The sequence below is a fragment of the Sus scrofa genome, chromosome 15 (genome assembly GCF_054392235.1).
Source record: "Sus scrofa isolate SSC_HxYL_T2T_F1_AM1 chromosome 15, Sscrofa_HxYL_maternal_Yorkshire_Landrace_v2.0, whole genome shotgun sequence".
Taxonomy (NCBI): domain Eukaryota; kingdom Metazoa; phylum Chordata; class Mammalia; order Artiodactyla; family Suidae; genus Sus; species Sus scrofa.
The window spans coordinates 89,563,473-89,582,617 of NC_139397.1; the positions used below are offsets into that span (position 1 = coordinate 89,563,473).

General features: G+C 41.5%; 1 protein-coding gene across 6 annotated transcripts in view; it reads left to right on the top strand.

Moving 5' to 3' along the window:
* Window positions 1-19,145, top strand: part of NOSTRIN (nitric oxide synthase trafficking) — a 61,447-nt gene that overhangs the window by 19,778 nt on the left and 22,524 nt on the right. For 3 of the 6 annotated variants that reach the window (XM_084999385.1, XM_084999386.1, XM_084999388.1), the window contains 5 exons: window positions 4,889-4,972; window positions 7,871-7,933; window positions 8,130-8,211; window positions 10,888-10,950; window positions 13,407-13,505. In XM_084999385.1, coding sequence (XP_084855511.1) covers window positions 4,889-4,972; window positions 7,871-7,933; window positions 8,130-8,211; window positions 10,888-10,950; window positions 13,407-13,505 — 391 coding nt within the window. Of the gene's footprint in view, window positions 1-4,888; window positions 4,973-7,870; window positions 7,934-8,129; window positions 8,212-10,887; window positions 10,951-13,406; window positions 13,506-16,042; window positions 19,087-19,145 lie in introns of those variants that run through there. The other 3 variants (XM_084999387.1, XM_084999389.1, XM_084999390.1) reach the window with 2 other exon arrangements.

The window sequence follows — 19,145 nt, forward strand, 5'->3', positions numbered from 1 at the left end:
CAGCATGTTGCATAGTACTTATTGGATGTCACTATTTTGTTTGTAGACAGAATGCAGGTCAAGCATCAGCAACATGTCACAGAGGGGATGGCAGCACATTTGTCAGGGTAGAGAGCATGTTTGGACATAAACTTCATGTGCAGGATTACAAGAATTTTTAATCTGTGTTCTGCAGATTTTTTTTTTTTTTTTTTTTTTTTTTTTTGCTTTGTAGGGCCCCATCCAAGACATATAGAAGTTCCCAGGCTAGGGGTTGAAATAAGAATTACAGCTGCCAGCCTACATCACCACCAAGCAACGCAGGATCCCTGACCCACTGAGTGAGTCCAGGGATCAAACCCGAGTCCTCATGGATACTAGTCAGATTCATTTCCATTGCACCACAGCAGGAACTCCACTTACTGCAGATTTCTAAGATATCTTGTATGCAGAGAGAAGCCTTCCAAAGCAATAAATGCTATGTGGTAATTGAACCTCTTAAGGCTGTTTTCCTACCATGCCTAAGAGAAAGCCAGCAGGAATGCAGGGTTTTGGGAGTAAAGATAGCCAGGCTCGAAACAGAAGGGCCAATTGATTCAAAGCAAGCAGAGTCCTCTTGCTTTCTTGTCACCAAAGCCTGACTTTTTTCCCCAGGTGAATCGGATTCAGGATGCAAAAGAAAGCCATGCATCTCTCTGGTCCTTGCCCATTTTATGTCTGCTCAGGCTCTGAGACATCTTGCATGACCTGAAAGAATACTGTAAAAGTGAAATTGAATTCTGAGGAAGAGGCTGTGCTGACAGCATTCCTTTTCCTGTTGGAAGCCCCTTCAGGATTGTTTTGTAACTGATGGATGAAAAAACGTGCATCCTTTCCCTCATACCTCCCCACCTCTGTATATTTGGGGTGTTCTGAATGTTCAGAGATCCCTTTGAATACATACTCATAATCATATCAGAAAAATGAATATTTATTAAGAAATTGGTTGGTGCCTAGCACAACAAATGCATCATCATATTTCACGTTCTATGAGGTGCTTCCAAGCAAGAATGGATGTGGTTGCCGGAAAGGAAAGTCCTTAAGAGCTTTCTGGTTAATGATGGACTAGGAGAGGGTTTCTGTGTCTAGCTATTCCAAAGGCTAGAAAGCTATGTATGCTGACATAAGATCTGAGCACAGGAGTTCCCGTTGTGGTGCAGCGGAAATGAATCCTACTAGGAACCATGAGGTTGTGGGTTTGATCCCTGGCCTTGCTCAGTGGGTTAAGCATCCAGCATTGCCGTGAGCTGTGGTATAGGTCACAGATGTGGCTCGGATCCCACGTAGCTGTGGCTCTGGCATAGGCCTGCAGCAGCAGCTCTGTTTAGGCCCCTAGCCTGGGAACCTCCACATGCCACAGTTACGGCCCTAAAAAGACAAACAAAAAACAAAAAACAAGATCTGAGCACAGCTCAAACTTGTTGGACTGAGTTTAAATAATTGCAGCAGTTTAAAATTTTCAAGCAGAGACTGGTTAAAAAGTCCAACCAAGAACCTAATGGGAAGTCCATTCATTTATTCATTCAAGAAATACATACTGAGCGCTATTACCTTGCCAAGCACTGTTCTAGGCCTAGGGATATAGCAGTGAACAACACAAAATCTTGGCCCTTAATGGAGATTACACTCTAGGGGTGTTCATAGAAGTACACTAAAAAATTATATGATGTAAGATAGTGATGAAGGTTAAGACGAGTTCCCGTGGTGGCGCAGTCGTTAATGCATCCGACTAGGAACCATGAGGTTGCGGGTTCGGTCCCTGCCCTTGCTCAGTGGGTTAAGGATCCAGCGTTGCCGTGAGCTGTGGTGTAGGTTGCAGACACGGCTCGGATCCCGAGTTGCTGTGGCTCTGGCATAGGCCAGAGGCTACAGCTCCGATTTGACCTCTAGCCTGGGAACCTCCATATGCCGCGGGAGCGGCCCTAGAAATGGCAAAAAGACCAAAAAAAAAAAAAAAAAAAAAAAAAAAAGACGTAACTAAAGCTGTAAGGGGATGGTTACAAGAAGTAGCTTCTAAGATGGTGATGCTTAAACAAGACTTGTCAAGATAGACATGAAGGAAAATGCCTTGGGTGTGCTGCAGAAAGAAAACCTGGAAGAGGCCATAGCGAGTGCAAAGGCCCTGAGGCAGGATGAAGATGATAATTGGCCAATAAGCAGGAGTATGGCGTACAAGGGAATGGATGGTAGGAGGTAAATCAGAGAGGGCACCGGGGTCAGTTCATGCAGGTCAATAGAAATTGTCTCAGTCTTTGAGGTCTTGCTAGGCTTGAGTGTTTACCACATTGTAATCACAAAACCCCTTGAGGTGGGTCTGATTACTTTTTTTAACACAGCTGCCTAAAGCCACCCCACTGGATACTAACAGTCTCCTGGGATTCTAGGGCATCCTAGTTCATTAAGGGTGGCAGTCTCCCCTAGCTTGCGGCTGACCAGCACTTTCTCTTCATTCATCAGAACATATTCCTAGGGCAGACAAATATTTTTTAAACACTATGAAAATAAATAAATAAATAAATAGGCATTCCCATCGAGGCGTAGTGGAAACGAATCTGACTACGATCCATGAGGTTGCGGGTTCGATCCCTGGCCTCGCTCAGTGGGTTAAGGATCTGGCATTGCTGTGAGCTGTGGAGTAGGTCGTAGACGTGGCTCAGATCCCACATTGCTGTGGCTCTGGACTAGGTGGGCGGCTATAGCTCCAATTAGACCCTAGCCTGGGAACCTCCGTATGACAGGGGTGCGGCCCTAGAAAAGACGAAAACAAATAAAAATAAAAACTAAAAAACAGACACTATGAGATATTTATTTACCATTTTTCTTATTTTAAAATATTTGTTTTAACCTTTTTTTATGCTTGGGGAAGGTGTGATGCCAAACGGGCATTTTTTGCACCTAGGTCTTAATATACATCCTGCAATGATGTTCTTTCTTTTAAAAAGTAGTAAAAATAACTTGGAGCACAGCTGTACTGAAAAAAAAAAAAAGAATAGAAATTTAGCAATAGGTCAATAGCCTGTGATCTCTAGGTTCCATTTTATAAAAGAATTGTCTTTGTTTGGTCTATAATACTGAGTCTAATTTGTGTGAGAACATCCAAGGATTAAGTTAATTATTAGAGAGTTCTGGGATTGTTCCCCAAATGAAATGAAGCCATAAATAATTCTAAAGATGTTTTATACTAGAAGAAGCATTAAAAAACTGAAAAATATGCAAGAAAGACTCTCTGGTCCATATTAAGATGGAAAATATAAATTGAACCTAATTTCCTACATTTTTATTATTTTCATTGAAAAGTGAAGAGATGAATAGGAATAAACCTTCATTTTAGTTATAGATGAGCCTATAAGTAGAACATGAACATATCAGTTTGGGGTAAGAGTGATTCATTCTATCACAAAGAACCAAGTTTCCTTTTTTGGAGGGGATGCCCAGAGTCCCTACTGAGTTTTGTCCTAAACGAAAGTAATGGAAATCCATTTTCTAAATCTGGCAAAGGCCCATTATAAAGTTATTGTTTGTGGAGTTCCCGTCGTGGCTCAGTGGTTAACAAATCTGACTAGGAACCATGAGGTTGCGGGTTCGATCCCTACCCTTGCTCAGTGGGTTGAGGATCCGGCGTTGCCGTGAGCTGTGGTGTGGGTTGCCGACACGGCTTGGATCCCAATTGCTGTGGCTCTGGCATAGGCCGGCGGCTACAGCTCTGATTCGACCCCTAGCCTGGGAACCTCCATATGCCATGGGAGTGGCCCAAGAAGTGGCAAAAAAGACCAAATAAAATAAAATAAAATAAAATAAAATAAAATAATTGTTTGTATGTCTGTAAAATAGATAATCTACGAGGACTACTGTATAGCACAGGGAACTCTACTCAATATTCTATAATAATTTATGAGGAAAGAGAATCTGTAAAACAATAAATCTATGGATGTATGTAACTGAATCACTTTGTTATACACCTGAAACTAACACAACATTGTAAATCAACTATATTCCAATGTAAAATTAAAGAAAAGAAAGCTACTATTTGGTTAATTCCATCATAGCATATTATTTAATTGTATTGCCAGCTGTTATAATTTAGAGCTCATCTGCTAGTGCTGATGTCCCTGGAAAGCAGTTGGATTAGTTTGCTAGGACTGCCATTAACAAGGTACCAAAGACTGAGTATCTTAACTCACAGTTTTGCTGTTACTTACTGTAGCTTAAGTTACAGCAATGTATTGTCTCACAGGCTTGGAGGCTGGAAATCTGAAAGCAATGTGTTGACCAGGTTGATTCCTTTTGAGCCACTCTCCTAGCTTCCGGTGCTCTGCCGGCCACTACTCTTGGGCATTCCTTAGCTTGTAATACATCGTCCGGATCTCAGCTCCCTTCATCTTCACATGGCTTTCTCCTCATGTGTGTCTGTCTCTGCTCAAATCTCCCCGTTTCATGAGGACATGTCCACCTTGAGTTCGAGCCCACCCTAGAAACTGCATCTAACTTAATCATTTGCAAAGACCCCATTTCCAAATAAGGCCACACACTAAATCATTTGCAAAGACCCTATTTCCAAATAAGGCCACACTTACAGATATAAGGTTAGGACTTGAGCACTTTTATGGGGCAATACAATTCAACCCCTAACACTACTATACAAGAAGGTTAAATGAAAACCTCTTTCCCTTTGTAGGATCGTCTTAAAGATTACACCCAGGATAAGAAGATTCTCAGAGTAAACAAATCATCTCTTCTTTATGCATTGCATTATCAGCCCAAGTCCTCCTTCGTGTATGTGTGTGTGTGTGTGTGTGTGTGTGTGTGTGTGTGTGGTTTTGCTTGATTCCAGCCAGTATATCCTATCTAACAACTATGCCTTTGCTAACAGGGCCAACTTGGAGATTAACTATGCAAAAGGACTTCAGAAACTGGCAACGAAGCTGAACAAAGCATTACAGAGCACAAAGAAAAAGTAAGCATATGCAAGGGATAAGGGAAAATCATTCTCAAAAATCACAAAAAGTGACATATGTTCAGTTCAGGCTTTCTCTTCTAGATGCTGAGGTTCAGCACACTGAATGTGGCTCCCAGTTCTTGGGCAAGTCTTGTGTGCCAGACACTATGCTAAATGCCTTGATAGATACTCTATGTTTAATCCTCACAATAGGCCCTGAGAAGTTTTTTTCCTATGATCCTGCCAAGATTTGAGGCTTGGAATGTTTAAGGAACTGGCCTGGTCACACAGCTAACAAGTTACAGAACTGGATTTATCCTGTGTCTTTGTGACTTCTAAGCTCATAGTCATAAAAGGCCCTGGTGATGATAATTAACTTGGGAAGCAGTGTGGTTTAGTTGGAAGACCTTGGAGCCAGGAAGTGTGAATCCCACTTCAGCTCAAATTTGTGACTTTCAACGAGTAATCTGGCCTCCCTTGATTCCCTCCTCGGTTATATGGAGTAACAATACATGCTCTGGTGTGTGTGTGTGTGTGTTGGGGTGCATATTAAATGATATAATATATGTAAAGACATTAGCACGTTGGGTGCTGAAAAAAATATTGGCTCATATTTTTTTCTTTTTCTTTTTTTTTTTTTTTTTTTTGGTCTTTTTGCCTTTCCTAGGGCCGCACCTGCAGCATATGGAGGTTCCCAGGCTAGGGGTCAAATCAGAGCTGTAGCTGCTGGCCTACACCAGAGCCACAGCAACATGGGATCCGATTTGCGTCTGTGACCTACACCACAGCTCACAGCAACACCGGATCCTTAACCCACTGAGCAAGGCCAGGGATTGAACCTGCAACCTCACTGTTCCTAGTCAGATTTGTTAACCACTGAGCCATGACGGGAACTCTGTGGTTCATATTTTTTTCAGTTCAGTTGAGAATGAAGTCAATTACTTCTCTTGGGGGTGAGAAGAAAGATATTGGTATTCTAAAAATCATTCCTTGGTGATAATTTGTTACAAAGATTTTTGACCAATGCTTGCAGTTGTTACCCAATGGCAGTGCCATTGCCAAGACCTTTTTTGATGGTAAAAGAAAGAGGGAAAGGAAAAAAGAAGCTTTCTGGAACCCACATTCCTGCTTCTCCTTAGGCATCATATATAACAGCAAATAATGGATTTGAAATTGCTCAGACTTTGAGCTTGATTTTTAGGACAGTATTTTAGTGGCCTGCCGAGGAGCCAGTAGAGCTTAATTAGACCGCCCAGGTTTAAATTCTGGCTTTGCCACTTAATGGCTGGATGAATTAGGACAATTTATTTTATTTCTCAGTGTGTAAAATGGAAATAAAATGAAAATAAAATCTACCTCATACACTTTCTGTAATGAAATAATACAAGAAATGTGTTTAAGACCTGACACGGAGCCAAAGCTCCCTTGACGTGGGTTGGGGGGGACTGCTCATTATGATTTTAATTCTGATTATTTTCTAAAGGATGAGAGGTGGAGGTGTAGGGGTGTGTGTCTTATTGTGTTGCAATCCTAGCATCCAGCATGGTACTCCCAAGGATTTGGTGTGAATGGAACATGTAGTTAACCAGGGTTAGTACAACAACATTCAATAATAAGCATTAATTGAATTTTATCTATACCAACATCTATACACAAGTGTTAGGTACTTGTGTAATAACCCAAATTATTTCTATTTTAAAAGATCAGTTAAGTGAGAATGAGAGAGATCAACTGATTCTTCCTTTTCCAAACAAAGATTGATCTGCTTTTTTTCAGTCTAGGTTATATTTTGTCTTTTCTGGAATTATTTATAATTGGAAGCACACAGTATGTAACTCTCCTGTGCCTGGTTTTGTGTCTGGATTTGGATACACAGAAAATCTTCTGTCCTTTGATCTAGTTCACCCATTCTCTGGCTGCCTGGTGGAGCCCAAGTCATTTGGGGGCCTCTGTGCCATCTTGCTCTCAAGATGTCTGTCTTGAGAGTCTCTCCTCTCCCCTCTGTCAAAGTCTATAATAGGTCTGTCCCAGAGGTAAGATTGAGGCAATGGGCTTACTCTGATTTTTTTTTTTTTGCTTTTTATGCCCACTCCAGGCATATGGAAGTTCCCAGTCTATGGGTCAAATCAGAGCTGCAGCTGCTGGCCTGCACCACAGTCACAGCAATGCTAGATCTGAGCCATGCACCACAACTCATGGGCAATGCCAGATCCTTAACCCACTGAGCAAGGCTAGGGATCAAACCCACATCCTCACAGGTACTAGTTGGGTTCCTTTCTGCTGTTCCGCAATGGGAACTCCTTTTGACTTTCAAAGGCCAAAATTGTGTAGGAGAAAAATAGCATAACACTTTCTAATTCTCCCTTTGTGCTAGGGACAGGGCAGAGCTATCCTTTTTGTTTAATTGAAATTCTGCTCACAAGACCATGGACTATCTGAGCTGTGGTCCTAAAGGCCAGCAGGAAACAGGAGCTAGACCCCAACCCCAAGAGCAGCAGGCTGTGACCAGGGCTCCGAGGTCCTCCATAACCTAACTTCTTCAAGCCTCTGTTCCTTCATCTATGAGAGAAAGGGCCCAAAAAGATTGTCTTTAAGGATCTTCTACACTCAGCATCCTCTCTCCTGTCTGTTCTAAATACCCTCTCACCCCTGGCTACTTTATTTCCCTGATTTTCTACAGACATGAAAAGGAAAATGGAAATCAAAATGAAAAATGACCGGGGGGAGAAAAGCAGTTTATGTAATGACTATAGTGCAAGTAAATACGTTGGCAGAATGTAATCCTACGGAGAAATTGAAATAAGATTAGGGATATGAGTGCAATCGCTGAATGCAATGAGTCAGACGTGATGCTTTATTTCTCAGACTCCCGGGAAAATAACACCCACACTTGTGTGCCCTTGTTTTTGCCTCCAGCTGTCTCGTCAGTGCCTGGGCCTGGGTCTCAGAGGGCATGAAATCTGCAGCGGACCTGCATCAGTGAGTGCTCATGCCGTGGCCTTGCTCCAACCCCAAAGGGAGTCGTACATATTTAAAGTGGGCATGTTACAAATACTCCATTGCAAACACGCACTGAGTAGATATGCCGTAACACACCATTTTATTTCCCCAGAAAATTATTTGGAAAGTAGATATAAATCCTAATACTGTGCTTGTATGTCTTTTCCTTTTCCAGAAAACTTGGCAAAGCAATTGAGTTGGAAGCAATAAAGCCAACTCATCAAGTCCTTAGTGTACACGAGAAGAAGAGAAAATCAGTAAGTCAAAATCTTTATCTTTTACCCTATTAAAGCCAGATTTCTGACTTTGGCTCAAGAAATAAAAGGTGATCTAAAAGTGATGCTAGGTTTCAGGAATGTATGATAAAAATCAACATGAACGCAAAGATTTATGCACTAGAATGTTTGTTAAGGCATTGTTTATAGCTGTAAAAAAAAAAAAAAGAAAAGAAGCTTCAATATCCAAAAATATGTTTTGATAATAAATTCAAGCAGTGAGATACCATGCAACCTTTCAAAGTCTTAAAGAATGACTTAATGACGTGGGGGTGTAGTGTCAAATTTTAAAACAGGATAAGAAAAATCTGACAATATGACCTCAGTTTTGTAAATTAATGTGTGTATAGATGCATAGAAAAAAACTGAAGGTTGATAAGAATTATCTCTAGTTAGTGAAATGAGAGGCTATTTTTATTTCATTTGTACTTTTTGTATTTACATTGCTTTTCCAGGAATAGATATTCTTTTGCAAATAGATTTATAAACATAATTTTTCAAAGGACATTTTTTTTTGTTCTTATCACCTTGGGATTAGGTAAAAGCAGTATTAGGTATAATTTTCCAATGGTCTTAAAATTGAAGAAGAGTAATTAAACAATTCTCTCTGGGGCACCTGGCCTCCTCATACTGCATATTCTCTGGTCTTTATGTGTACTTTTCCGTCCAGAACAGTTTCATTTGTTCTTATTTTTCTTTTTATTTGTGTGTCATACAGTTGGTAAGCACTTTAAAATACATTTTCAGGCATTTCGGCTCTGATAGGGGTTAGGGTCATGGTCGCTGCCTGTGTCAATGCCTGTACAGAGAAGTTCTGAGCAGAAGTAGGAGGGCTTTGGGAAGGGTAGGGGTGGTGGTTAAGGGCAGTTTCAACTGACAACAGCCCCATAAAGCAGGTTTTAAATGTGGTAAATCCACAGGATGAGGGGATTTGTGAAAGCCCTGATGGAAGAGAAATAATACCCCCCAAAATTTATTCAGGCTCACGAAACTGAGTCAGGAAATGGAATTGCTGTTTAGTGAACATCCGTATATTTTTATCAGAATGGAGGTTCTTCTTAGGGCTTGTGTGATGGGGGAAATTTACAGTAATTACTAGAAACAATACAATCTGCCTTTGCAAAGCAACTTTATAAAAACCAAACACTAGTCTCTATTTCATTAATTACAAAATAGTCTCATGTCACATAATAATATAGAAATCACTAGTGTTTCCTTAGTACTTACCATCAATTAGGCCCGGTGCTAATAAGATCCTTATCCCAGGGCCTTAGATAATTAATGTCATGGCCCCCTCACACTGCTGGTCCAGCTCACAGTCGTCTTCTCAGCATGCCCTCCCACTGCACCCCATCACCCTGAACCATTCTCTCACAGAAGATGAAAGATTAGAATTTTTTTATGGGAGTTCCCGTCATGGCTCAGCGGAAACAAATCTGACTAGTATCCATGAGGATGCAGGTTGGATCCCTGGCCTCACTCAGTGGGTTAAGGATCCAGCATTACCGTGAGCTGTGGTATAGTTTGAAGATGTGGCTTGGATCCCACATAGCTGTGGCTGTGGTGTAGGCCAGTGGCTGCAGCTCCGATTCAATCCCTAGCCTGGGAATCTCCATATGCTGCAGGTGCAGCTCTAGAAAGACCCCCCCCAAAAAAAGAATTTTTCGTGTTTGTTTGTTTATTTATTTATTTATTTATTTAATTTTAGGGCTGCACCTGAGGCATATGGAAGTTCTCAGTCTAGGAGCCACAGCAATGCCAGATCCAAGCCACATCTTCGGCCTGTACCGCAGCTCTCCAGGGATGGAACCTGCATCCTCATGGTTACTAGTCGTGTTCTTAACCTGCTGAGCCACAACGGGAACCCCTCAAATTTTTTTTAAGTGAATTTGTTCTACATTTCAAACACATGCGTAGAGTCAAACATAGCATAGTGCGTAAAATTATTTTCATTGTGTTTGTTACCATAAACCACACATTCCAAATTGAGTCAGCAAAAGAAAATAAAAGTACAGCGTTGCTGCATCTCAGAATGGTTGAGTGATGGCTGATCTGTGGGTTTGGAAGACACATCTGTGATTTGAGAAAAAAGTTCTGCCCAATTTAAGTCTGATCTTCTTGAGGGGTTGCCTTAGATCCATCTTTGTCATTTTTATTACTGCCCCATTGGCTATTTAAAAGTAGGAGAAAAAGTTCAGTATGATTAAGAATTCAATGTCTTTGAAATTAAAGCAATATTCACTTCAGGGGCAATGAGACACGGTTAAATGAGCGCTGCTAGGACTTTTACCAATTCCCACATGTGTTAAAGTTTGGGCCCCATGGAATGATGCTGATGAGGAAGTAATGGGACCGGAAATGATACCAAACTATGCAAGACCCTCTTCCACACAGATTGTACCCATTTGTGTTTCTTTATTTAACATAGTTATATATTAGAAATAATTATCTTACCAAATGCATTCAGGCTAAATCCTGTGAAGAGATTCCTGAACTGAGGAGGAAAAAAGTTGGCTATTTTTCCTTAAGAAATATGTCCAGTGTGGGATTTTTAAATTCCTATTAATTGCGATACTAATTGTTTCAGAATTAATAAGCCAGCACTGTGACTCAACAAGAAGATAGCAAAAAATTTTTTTCTTTTTTTCCATTTGATAGCTTGATAATGAAGTTGAAAAGGCAGCAAATCTTGTCATTAGCAACTGGAATCAACAAATTAAGGCAAGTATACACAACTGTCATTTGCATAAATAATTTTTAGCTTTTGGCTTTTGCACAAATATGATCATGCATTTTAGTGTTAGTATTTCTAAGTACTAACTGAAGAGAAAAATGTTTCCTCATCTGAGTTATTGTATAGATGTATCTTTCAACTAAAGTGATGGAAGAGCAGAACTCTAAGTATGGCTTTTATTTATAGCTAACACATAGCATTTATTGTGTGCCAAGTGCTATATATTGATGTATCAAATCATCACTACAACCCGGTGTGGTATATGACCCTGTGTTGTCCCATTTTATAGATGGGTGGGAAAGAGGGGAGACGCAGAAGTTAATCATTGCCTAAGGTTACAAAGCTGGTTAATGGTTGAACCAAGAATTAGTCTGGGCTCCAGGGTCACTGCCCTTAACAATGACCTACATTGATTGCCTTTCTGCATAATTTGTAACTTAGAGCAAAATCTGAATACTGAGTTTGAAGGGCGTTTGTGGTCTCTGTCTCACCAGTGAGTGGAGCACAGTGAGGGTGGGTGAAGGTATATAACGGGGAACCCCTGTATTGATTCTACTCTGTGGGCGCTATGTTCTAAGACGTGATTCTTGTTTCCATGTAATTTAAAATTTAGTTCTCCAGATAACATGGGCAGGAAATAGTCAATGACTTCTAAGGAGGAATTATGATATGCTGTGAGAATTTAGAGCATATTATTATAGGTTCTTATTAAGCAGAGATAATCACAGGTGGAGCCCATTTATATGCACAGAAAATTATTCAACGGTAAACCAATTTAGGAGGAATTCATCTGGCGTAGGAAGGACTAGAAGCCAGTGGAGAAGGAATCTGCTCAGAAAACCCAGTGATCCCCTTTCAGAAGATTCGTGCGCCCGAAGTTGAAATTCTCCGTTTTCATATTCCAGCAAGAACTTTCCCTAGCAAACAACCACAAGTGACAAATAAGTGGAGACACTCTCAGACACGGGTGGCCCCATCTCAGCCTCAGCAGTGCCTGTGAAGCTCCTGCTGGAACCCAGGACCCTGAAAGACAAGGACATTAATACGGAATGTCTGAGATAAATGAATGTCTCTACCCACAACAGCAGTGTTGGTAAAAGGAAGCGCATGAGAACCACACTTAGAGTAAATATGGAAAGACTGCATAAACAGTGTCCAGTCGTTTGTCTTGGGTTCTGCTCTTGATTTTATGAGCTTTCTTAAACAGAATTTGTTTTTTAAAAGCCATTCTCTAAATAGTCCGCTTTCACAGGAAATGCAATACAATGGATCAAAAGAAAGAAACCCCACGCACAGTAGCTGCCACTGCTTTCAAGAACAAAAAAAAATCTTTTCTTATTTCCCAGCTACCACCAAGAAATTTTTCTAAGTAAAACGATTTTATTTTTTATGAAGATTGACAGAGAAATTAGAGAACATAAAATTCTTGTGCTATAATAATTTTCTCCCCAGTTACAATTCAAGGGATGTAACACATCAGTATTGAGATGTAAATGAAAAGCCTTAGAGGAACAAACGCTCTTGCCTCACGCTCTCATTTATCTGCAGGCATGCGAGTCACTGATGGAAGGTGGGGGGGAAGCATCTGTGAGCTTCTTGTTCCTTGAATTCCCTTCTGTAGAGGCTTCATATGTTTAGGGACATCCAGAAGGATTTGCCTCTGATTTCCTAGTGGAAGAGAGACCTGGGTTTTTCCCTTCATTGTCTGGTCTAACAGTCCTTGCAACTTGAGGTGAAAAACAGGCTGACTCCAACTCAAATCAAGTTCTATTTATGTTGTCTCTGGAGCATCCTCTTCTGCCAAGTTGAGACTAGAATAGGGAATGATCACCTAAATCATTACCCACTCCAGGGTTTGCGGCATCAGGAGAGTAGGGGGACTTTGAATGCTTCTTCCTTCCCAACTCCTCCCTCCACCTGCCTGCTGCAAATGCTGGGCATTTCACAAGATGCCAGGCAGAAGCCCGGCTCTCAAGCCTGGGCATTGGGGAGCAAAACTTCCCTTTTGCTCTAAGTTGTAAGAGAGCATCTTAAAATGACCTATCTGTGGCCCAAGTTGATTTAAAAGAATGATGCCAACTCATCTTCCATGTTTGTTGTGAATTTTTTTTTTTTTTTTTTTTTTTTGGTAAAGCCATTCCCTCCCATTAGCCTAGCTAGAACAATGTTTTGGAGGCTTGCTGTCCTTCGGCGATTTAACAAAATGTGTAACCCTCTTGAATGAACTCAATGTAATGAAAAAATATACAATGGTTCTCAGGGCAAAATGTTAGCCACTGTGATATTTTAGCAAATTTTGAAGTGAAGGCAGAAATGAAAAACTGAAAATGCACAATCATTCAAGCTACCACATGAACACTACTTGTTCCAGAAGAGAAGAGTTGTTCTCTTGATATCAGTGTCTGATCCCTTTTTCCTCTTTTTGGTATGATCTTGACTCTAGGCCAAGAAGAAATTGATGGTCAGTACCAAGAAGCATGAAGCGCTTTTCCATCTTGTAGATAGCTCCAAGCAAATTACGACTGGGAAGGAGAAGCAGAAGGTAACTTCTCATGGCTGGCTGAGTGCACAGGGCTTAGAGATGGATGGGCTTCCTGCCCTTGGCTGTGAGCAGGGGAGAACTGGCTTATTCTGCCTCTGGGCGGGGCCTCTGCAGAGCTGCAATATGGCAGAGTATGAGATGGGACTCCAAATCATTCCTGGTCCCCATATAGTTTTATAAGGTATTATTGACAGATGACAAATTAAACCAATGGTGTCCAGATTTTTGGATAGGAAGCCCTATTAAACATCTCTCAGCTCACACCCCAAATAGGTAAAAAATATATTGACAGAGCAGAGTATTTTACATAATGCACTGTACTTATCTTTTTTTTTTTTTTTTTTTTTTTTGTCTTTTTGCCTTTTCTTGAGCCACTCCCATGGCATATGGAGGTTCCCAGGCTAGGGGTCGAATTGGAGCTGTAGCTGCCGGCCTACGCCAGAGCCACAGCATCGCTGGATTCCAGCCACGTCTGCAACCTACACCACAGTTCACGGCAACACCAGATCCTTAACCCACTAAGCAAGGCCAGGGGTCAAACCCAAAACCTCATGGTTCTTAGTCGGATTCGTTAACCACTGAGCCACGACGGGAACTCCGACTGTACCTATCTTGTATATTATATGTAATACTCTTGGAGTTCCCGTCATGGCTCAGAGGTTAACAAACCCGACTAGCATCCATGAGGATATAAGTTTGATCCCTGGCCTTGCTCAGTGGGTTAAGGATCTGGCATTGCCCTGAGCCATGGTGTAGGTGGCAGACACGGCTCAGATCCCGGGTTGCTGTGGCTCTGGCGTAGGCCGGCAACTTCAGTTCTGATTGGATCCCTAGCCTGGGAACCTCCATCTGCCCCGGGTGAGACCCTAAAAAGATGAAAAAATCCCTCTTATATTATACTAATGTTATGAACATTATAAAACATAAAAAAATGGGTGTGTTTTAAGGATGAGATAAAAATGCAATACTTTTTTCAGTGATTAGCTAATCATGATGACTTCATATAGTCATTAAGTGATCTATCAGATAAAATATACACTTGGGGCAAGGTTCAGCCTTAACCAGAGTAAATATAAATTCACTTTTTTTTGTTTGTTTGTTTGCTTGATGTTTTGGTTTTTTTAGGGCCAAACCTGCAGCATAAGGAGGTTCCCAAGCTAGGGGTCGCACCAGAGCTACGGCTGCTGGCCTCTGCCACAGCCACAGCCAAACAGGATCTGAGCTGCATCTGCGACCTACACCACAGCTCATGGCAACGCTTAACCCACTGAGTGAGGCCAGAGATCGAACCCACGTCTTTATGGATACTAGTCGGGTTCATTACCACTGAGCCATGACGGGAATTCCAATTCACATGTCTAATAGTTTTCTTGAGAATGTAAAAATTTTTGATCAACTTCTCTCTTGACAATACCAGTTTTGGCCTTTTCATGTGGGTGATGGTGTACCCATCCTGGGGAGCAGGAGAAAGCGTCCGCTCTGACATGTGGCTTTCTCGTGCTTGCATTGTTAGTATTCATGTCAATCCATAGCTTCGCAGCAGAAATCTTTTGAAGGCATGTGTTAATTTTGTGTGCTGACCTAATGAGAGCTAGATAATACATCTGTAATGCCGTATGACCCAGACTCCTGCAATGCCCACATGGCCCAGGATGTTGAGTGAAGACACTGGTGAAGGCACTTCTCATGTTGCAAAAGCCCAACTCGTCCTCCAGAACACTTCAGAATCTCCACTGACCATGAGTGGGCACCAGTAGCAATTCCTATGTTGAATAAGAGTCAGCTTGAACATTCTTTTTAGGTAAAAATGAACACAGGTAATATTGAAATGCATGCAGAAACTCAAATACTTTCTTCTTGCACCCTCATGGATTATCTTGCACACCTTTTAAGGTGTGTGCCCCAGATGGGAAACCTTTGAAGTAGTCAATATCTTCCCCCAAAGACAGAGCCCCTCCTAAGGAAATGCAGGCGGCACTACTGCAACCCAAAACATTCTTTAAAGAAAAAGAGACTTTTCACTGCAAGGAACACTATTATCTCATCTGAGGAAACGATTAGTTGAATAACTTAAATTCATCGTTAGCAAGATCTTACAAGCTTCTTATGTCAATCTTCACAATTTGAAATAATCATAGCAAGTATTGAATAAAGAGACAGGTTCCGAGGAGGAGGCAGAACCACAGAATGTTAAAAAGCTCAGCTCCAGGACCTTGTTGTAGGCCGTTGGAGCCCTCATTAGAAGCTATTCTTTATTGATGTCAAGCAATAACAAAGGAAAAAACCTGGGCAGCTAAGTGGTGAATCTCCTCTTTCTTCCCTCATTAGCAGCTTCCCTGGGAGGCGGAAGTTCACCCTCCTCCCCGCCCTCCTCCAGCCGGTCCTGTTAACCACAGCCCTTGGCTGTCGGTACATCGTAGCCCCCTACCATCTTCATCAATTTATCTGGTAGCTTTTCTTTTTTGGTCCTAAACACCTCCAGCAGCATTCATTTTTGCATCTCACCTAGATGTTCCCATGATCTCCCACCTGAGGCAGGCTGGTTCAGTGCTACTCCGAAATCCTTCCTCTCTTCCTGCTCAGCAGCTCTTGTGCTCCCCAGAAGCTCCATTCTCCTCCCCGCTCCATCCTCACCACCCGCTCTCAGCAGACTCTCTTGCCCCCAACTTCACAGAGTAAATAGAAGTCCACACAGCCATCTGCCTCCCAAAGTCCTTTGTGCAACGGGACAGGCCAAGTCATCAGGTGCTTGGCTTCCCATCCAGGCCTCCTCTCAGAGACGCTTCTCTAGATTTCTCCCCTCTCTCCTGCATCTCAGACATACCTCTGTCCAACAGTTGCTTCCCATCAGCCTTCTCAACTTCCCTCTATCTTGGGAGAGAAGGAGGAGACAGGGAGACACCCTCCGTGGCCCTATTCCTTTTCCTCTCCAGACACCACCTCTCCTTCTTTTTACGATATTTATTGAAAGGATTATCTGTGCTGTCTCCACTTCTTCATCCCCTCTTCTCTCCTCAAAACACCCATCCAAGCTTTCCCCACCACTTTGCTAGGAATGTTCTTGCCATTGATAGCAACTTTGCCCTTCTTGCTAAAGCCAATGGGTACTTTCCAGTTCTGAACTGCTTTCCAGTTTATTTAACCTCTTGGAAGCATAAGCATCATTGACTTTCCCTTCTAAGAACATTCTCTTAACTTTGACATTTTACTCTTTGGATTTTCCTTTCTGTCATTTTTCTTTTTCTTTTCTTTCTCTTTCTCTCTCTTTTTTTTTAGGGCCACACCCATGCCATATGTAAGTTCCCAGGCCAGGGGTGGAATCAGAGTATCTGCCAGCCTACCCACAGCCACAGCAACTCAGGATCCGAGCCACATCTGCAGCCTATGCCACAGCTCATGGCAATGCCTGATCCTTAACCCACTGAGAGAGGCCAGGGATCAAAGCCACATCCTCATGGATACTACTGGGGTTCCTAACCTGCTGGGCCACAATGGGAACTCCCTGTCATTTTTTGCTTAAGCTCTATTACAGACTTCCCTCATTCTGCCTGACCTTTCTATGCTGCTGTGCCTAACGATTTCTCACCTGGGCCTTAGTCTGTTTTATTCTGCACAGTAACTCCAGTATCCAACATAGTACTCTCAATATCAAGTACTTGGTACATAACAGGTACTCAAGAAATACACTCTTAAGGCTTCAGCTACCATATCTATGTTGACAATACCCAAATGTATATCTCCAGCCCAAATAGGTCTCTAAGCTGCTTTCTGGTACCTTGAACTCAATATCCAAAATCGGAGCCATCACTTCCCTCTACCAAAAATCATATTTATTCTTGTTTGCTTTTTTTATATTGATTATCACCATCCACTATATCCTCTGATTCTAACACCTAAACCAAATACTTCTTGAATTTATCTACTTCCATGTATCCTCACTGCCACCATTCTCTCTTAGGTCACCATCATCACTGGTGGGTTTCTCCAACTAACAAATTGGTGTCTTGGCTTTCAGTGTTGCCTCTCCTTATCTATTATCCATGCACAGGCCAAGATGACTTCCGGAACTCGGAGCCTATCGCTGACTTTTAAAAAGCCTTCAAATGCTTCCTGGTGGCCTCAGAATAAAGCACAGGCTCCTTTATGTAGCCCTTAAAACCCTCTCTGATTTGGCCCTTGCCTAATTTTCAGCTTTTTCACTTGCTATTCTTTCTCTCAAACTGTAAGCTACAATCTCACCAAAATTTTTTCCATGCCATGCTGTGCTATTTTGCTTCACTGATTCCTACTCTCATTTTAGGTTTATTCACACAAGGTTCACTTCCATGAGCACCCACTGTGTGATACTTGAATGCCTCTATCCTGGCATCTTTCACAAAGGAGAGCAGTGGCCTGGGTGGGTCACTGACTGGAGAGGGACTCTATCTAGTTCCCAGAGTCTAGTACATGTGACATATTGTGGCAGTCAAAAAATTGTTTGATTCATGAATGAATAAGATCTTTGCTCTGAGAGAAAGAAAAGAGGAAAAGTATTTAATCTTTGAAAAAATTTAGTAAAGTTTCTGAGAAGTTCCTTAAATAGGAACATAGAAATCTTCATTCTTCTTTTGTACTATTTGGGGTTATTTGCTACAAATTTGCTGAGCAGTGACTTCTATTCAATAGCTGTGTAGTGGAGACTGATGAACATGAGTAGTCATTTCCAACGTGACTCCATTCTCATTGCTGGGGGTCTGAGCAAACTCAGTGAGAATCAAAGGACAATGGCTTAGCCAAGTATAGCCATGGTACATATTCAGCCCTTTCCTTGCATCGTTACCAGGTTAAAATTCAAAGGCTCCCGTCTCTATAGATAAATGTGGCTCATTATACTTGATATACAAAACCAACTGTGTCCTGGATAAGTCATTCATCAGAGCTGAAGGACAGTTGAATGGCGAGCATATCAATTGGAATAATAGAGTGAGTGATGTTAATATTCATCATTTTGGATGAATGGTCTTCATTACTGAAACGTTAGTAAAAATGTCCTTAAACATAAATCGAGTCATTCTTAAAAAACCTTTGTCTCTGTCCCTGAAACTCCTACACTGCTTAAATCAAAGGGATCCTTGGTGCTCCTTGAACTGTAGTTGGAAGACCATTTGCATCAGAATCCAGAATCATCTGAAGAGGTAGAGAAAATTCCAATTTCCTGATCCCACTACAGAACTAAGGAATCAGTATTGCTACTTGTGAGACCCTGAAAATCTGCAATTTTCCAACAATCCCAAGTCATTCCCAGGTGTATTAACCTATGAGTGATTCACATAATACAGCTTCTTCTTTTCTCAAAGATATGAACTTTTGAGAATCAAGTCCAGCTACCCTGGTCCAGAGAGTTTTGTATTACTTTGATTTTCACAGTCAGCATGGCCAATTTTATTGATTGGCAAGTTTTGTATTACTTTGATTTTCACAGTCAGCATGGCAATTTTATTGATCTGCTCTTTGTGAAGGAGCAGATCACTGGGGATCAGGGTGAAAGGAAAATATCTGTAGAGCTGTCCATAGCTCACAGTGAACAATGGCGTTAGCTCAGGCTTTTCACTAGTAACAGTAATGCTCACTAGTCTTTTTTTTTTTTTTTTTTTTTTTTTT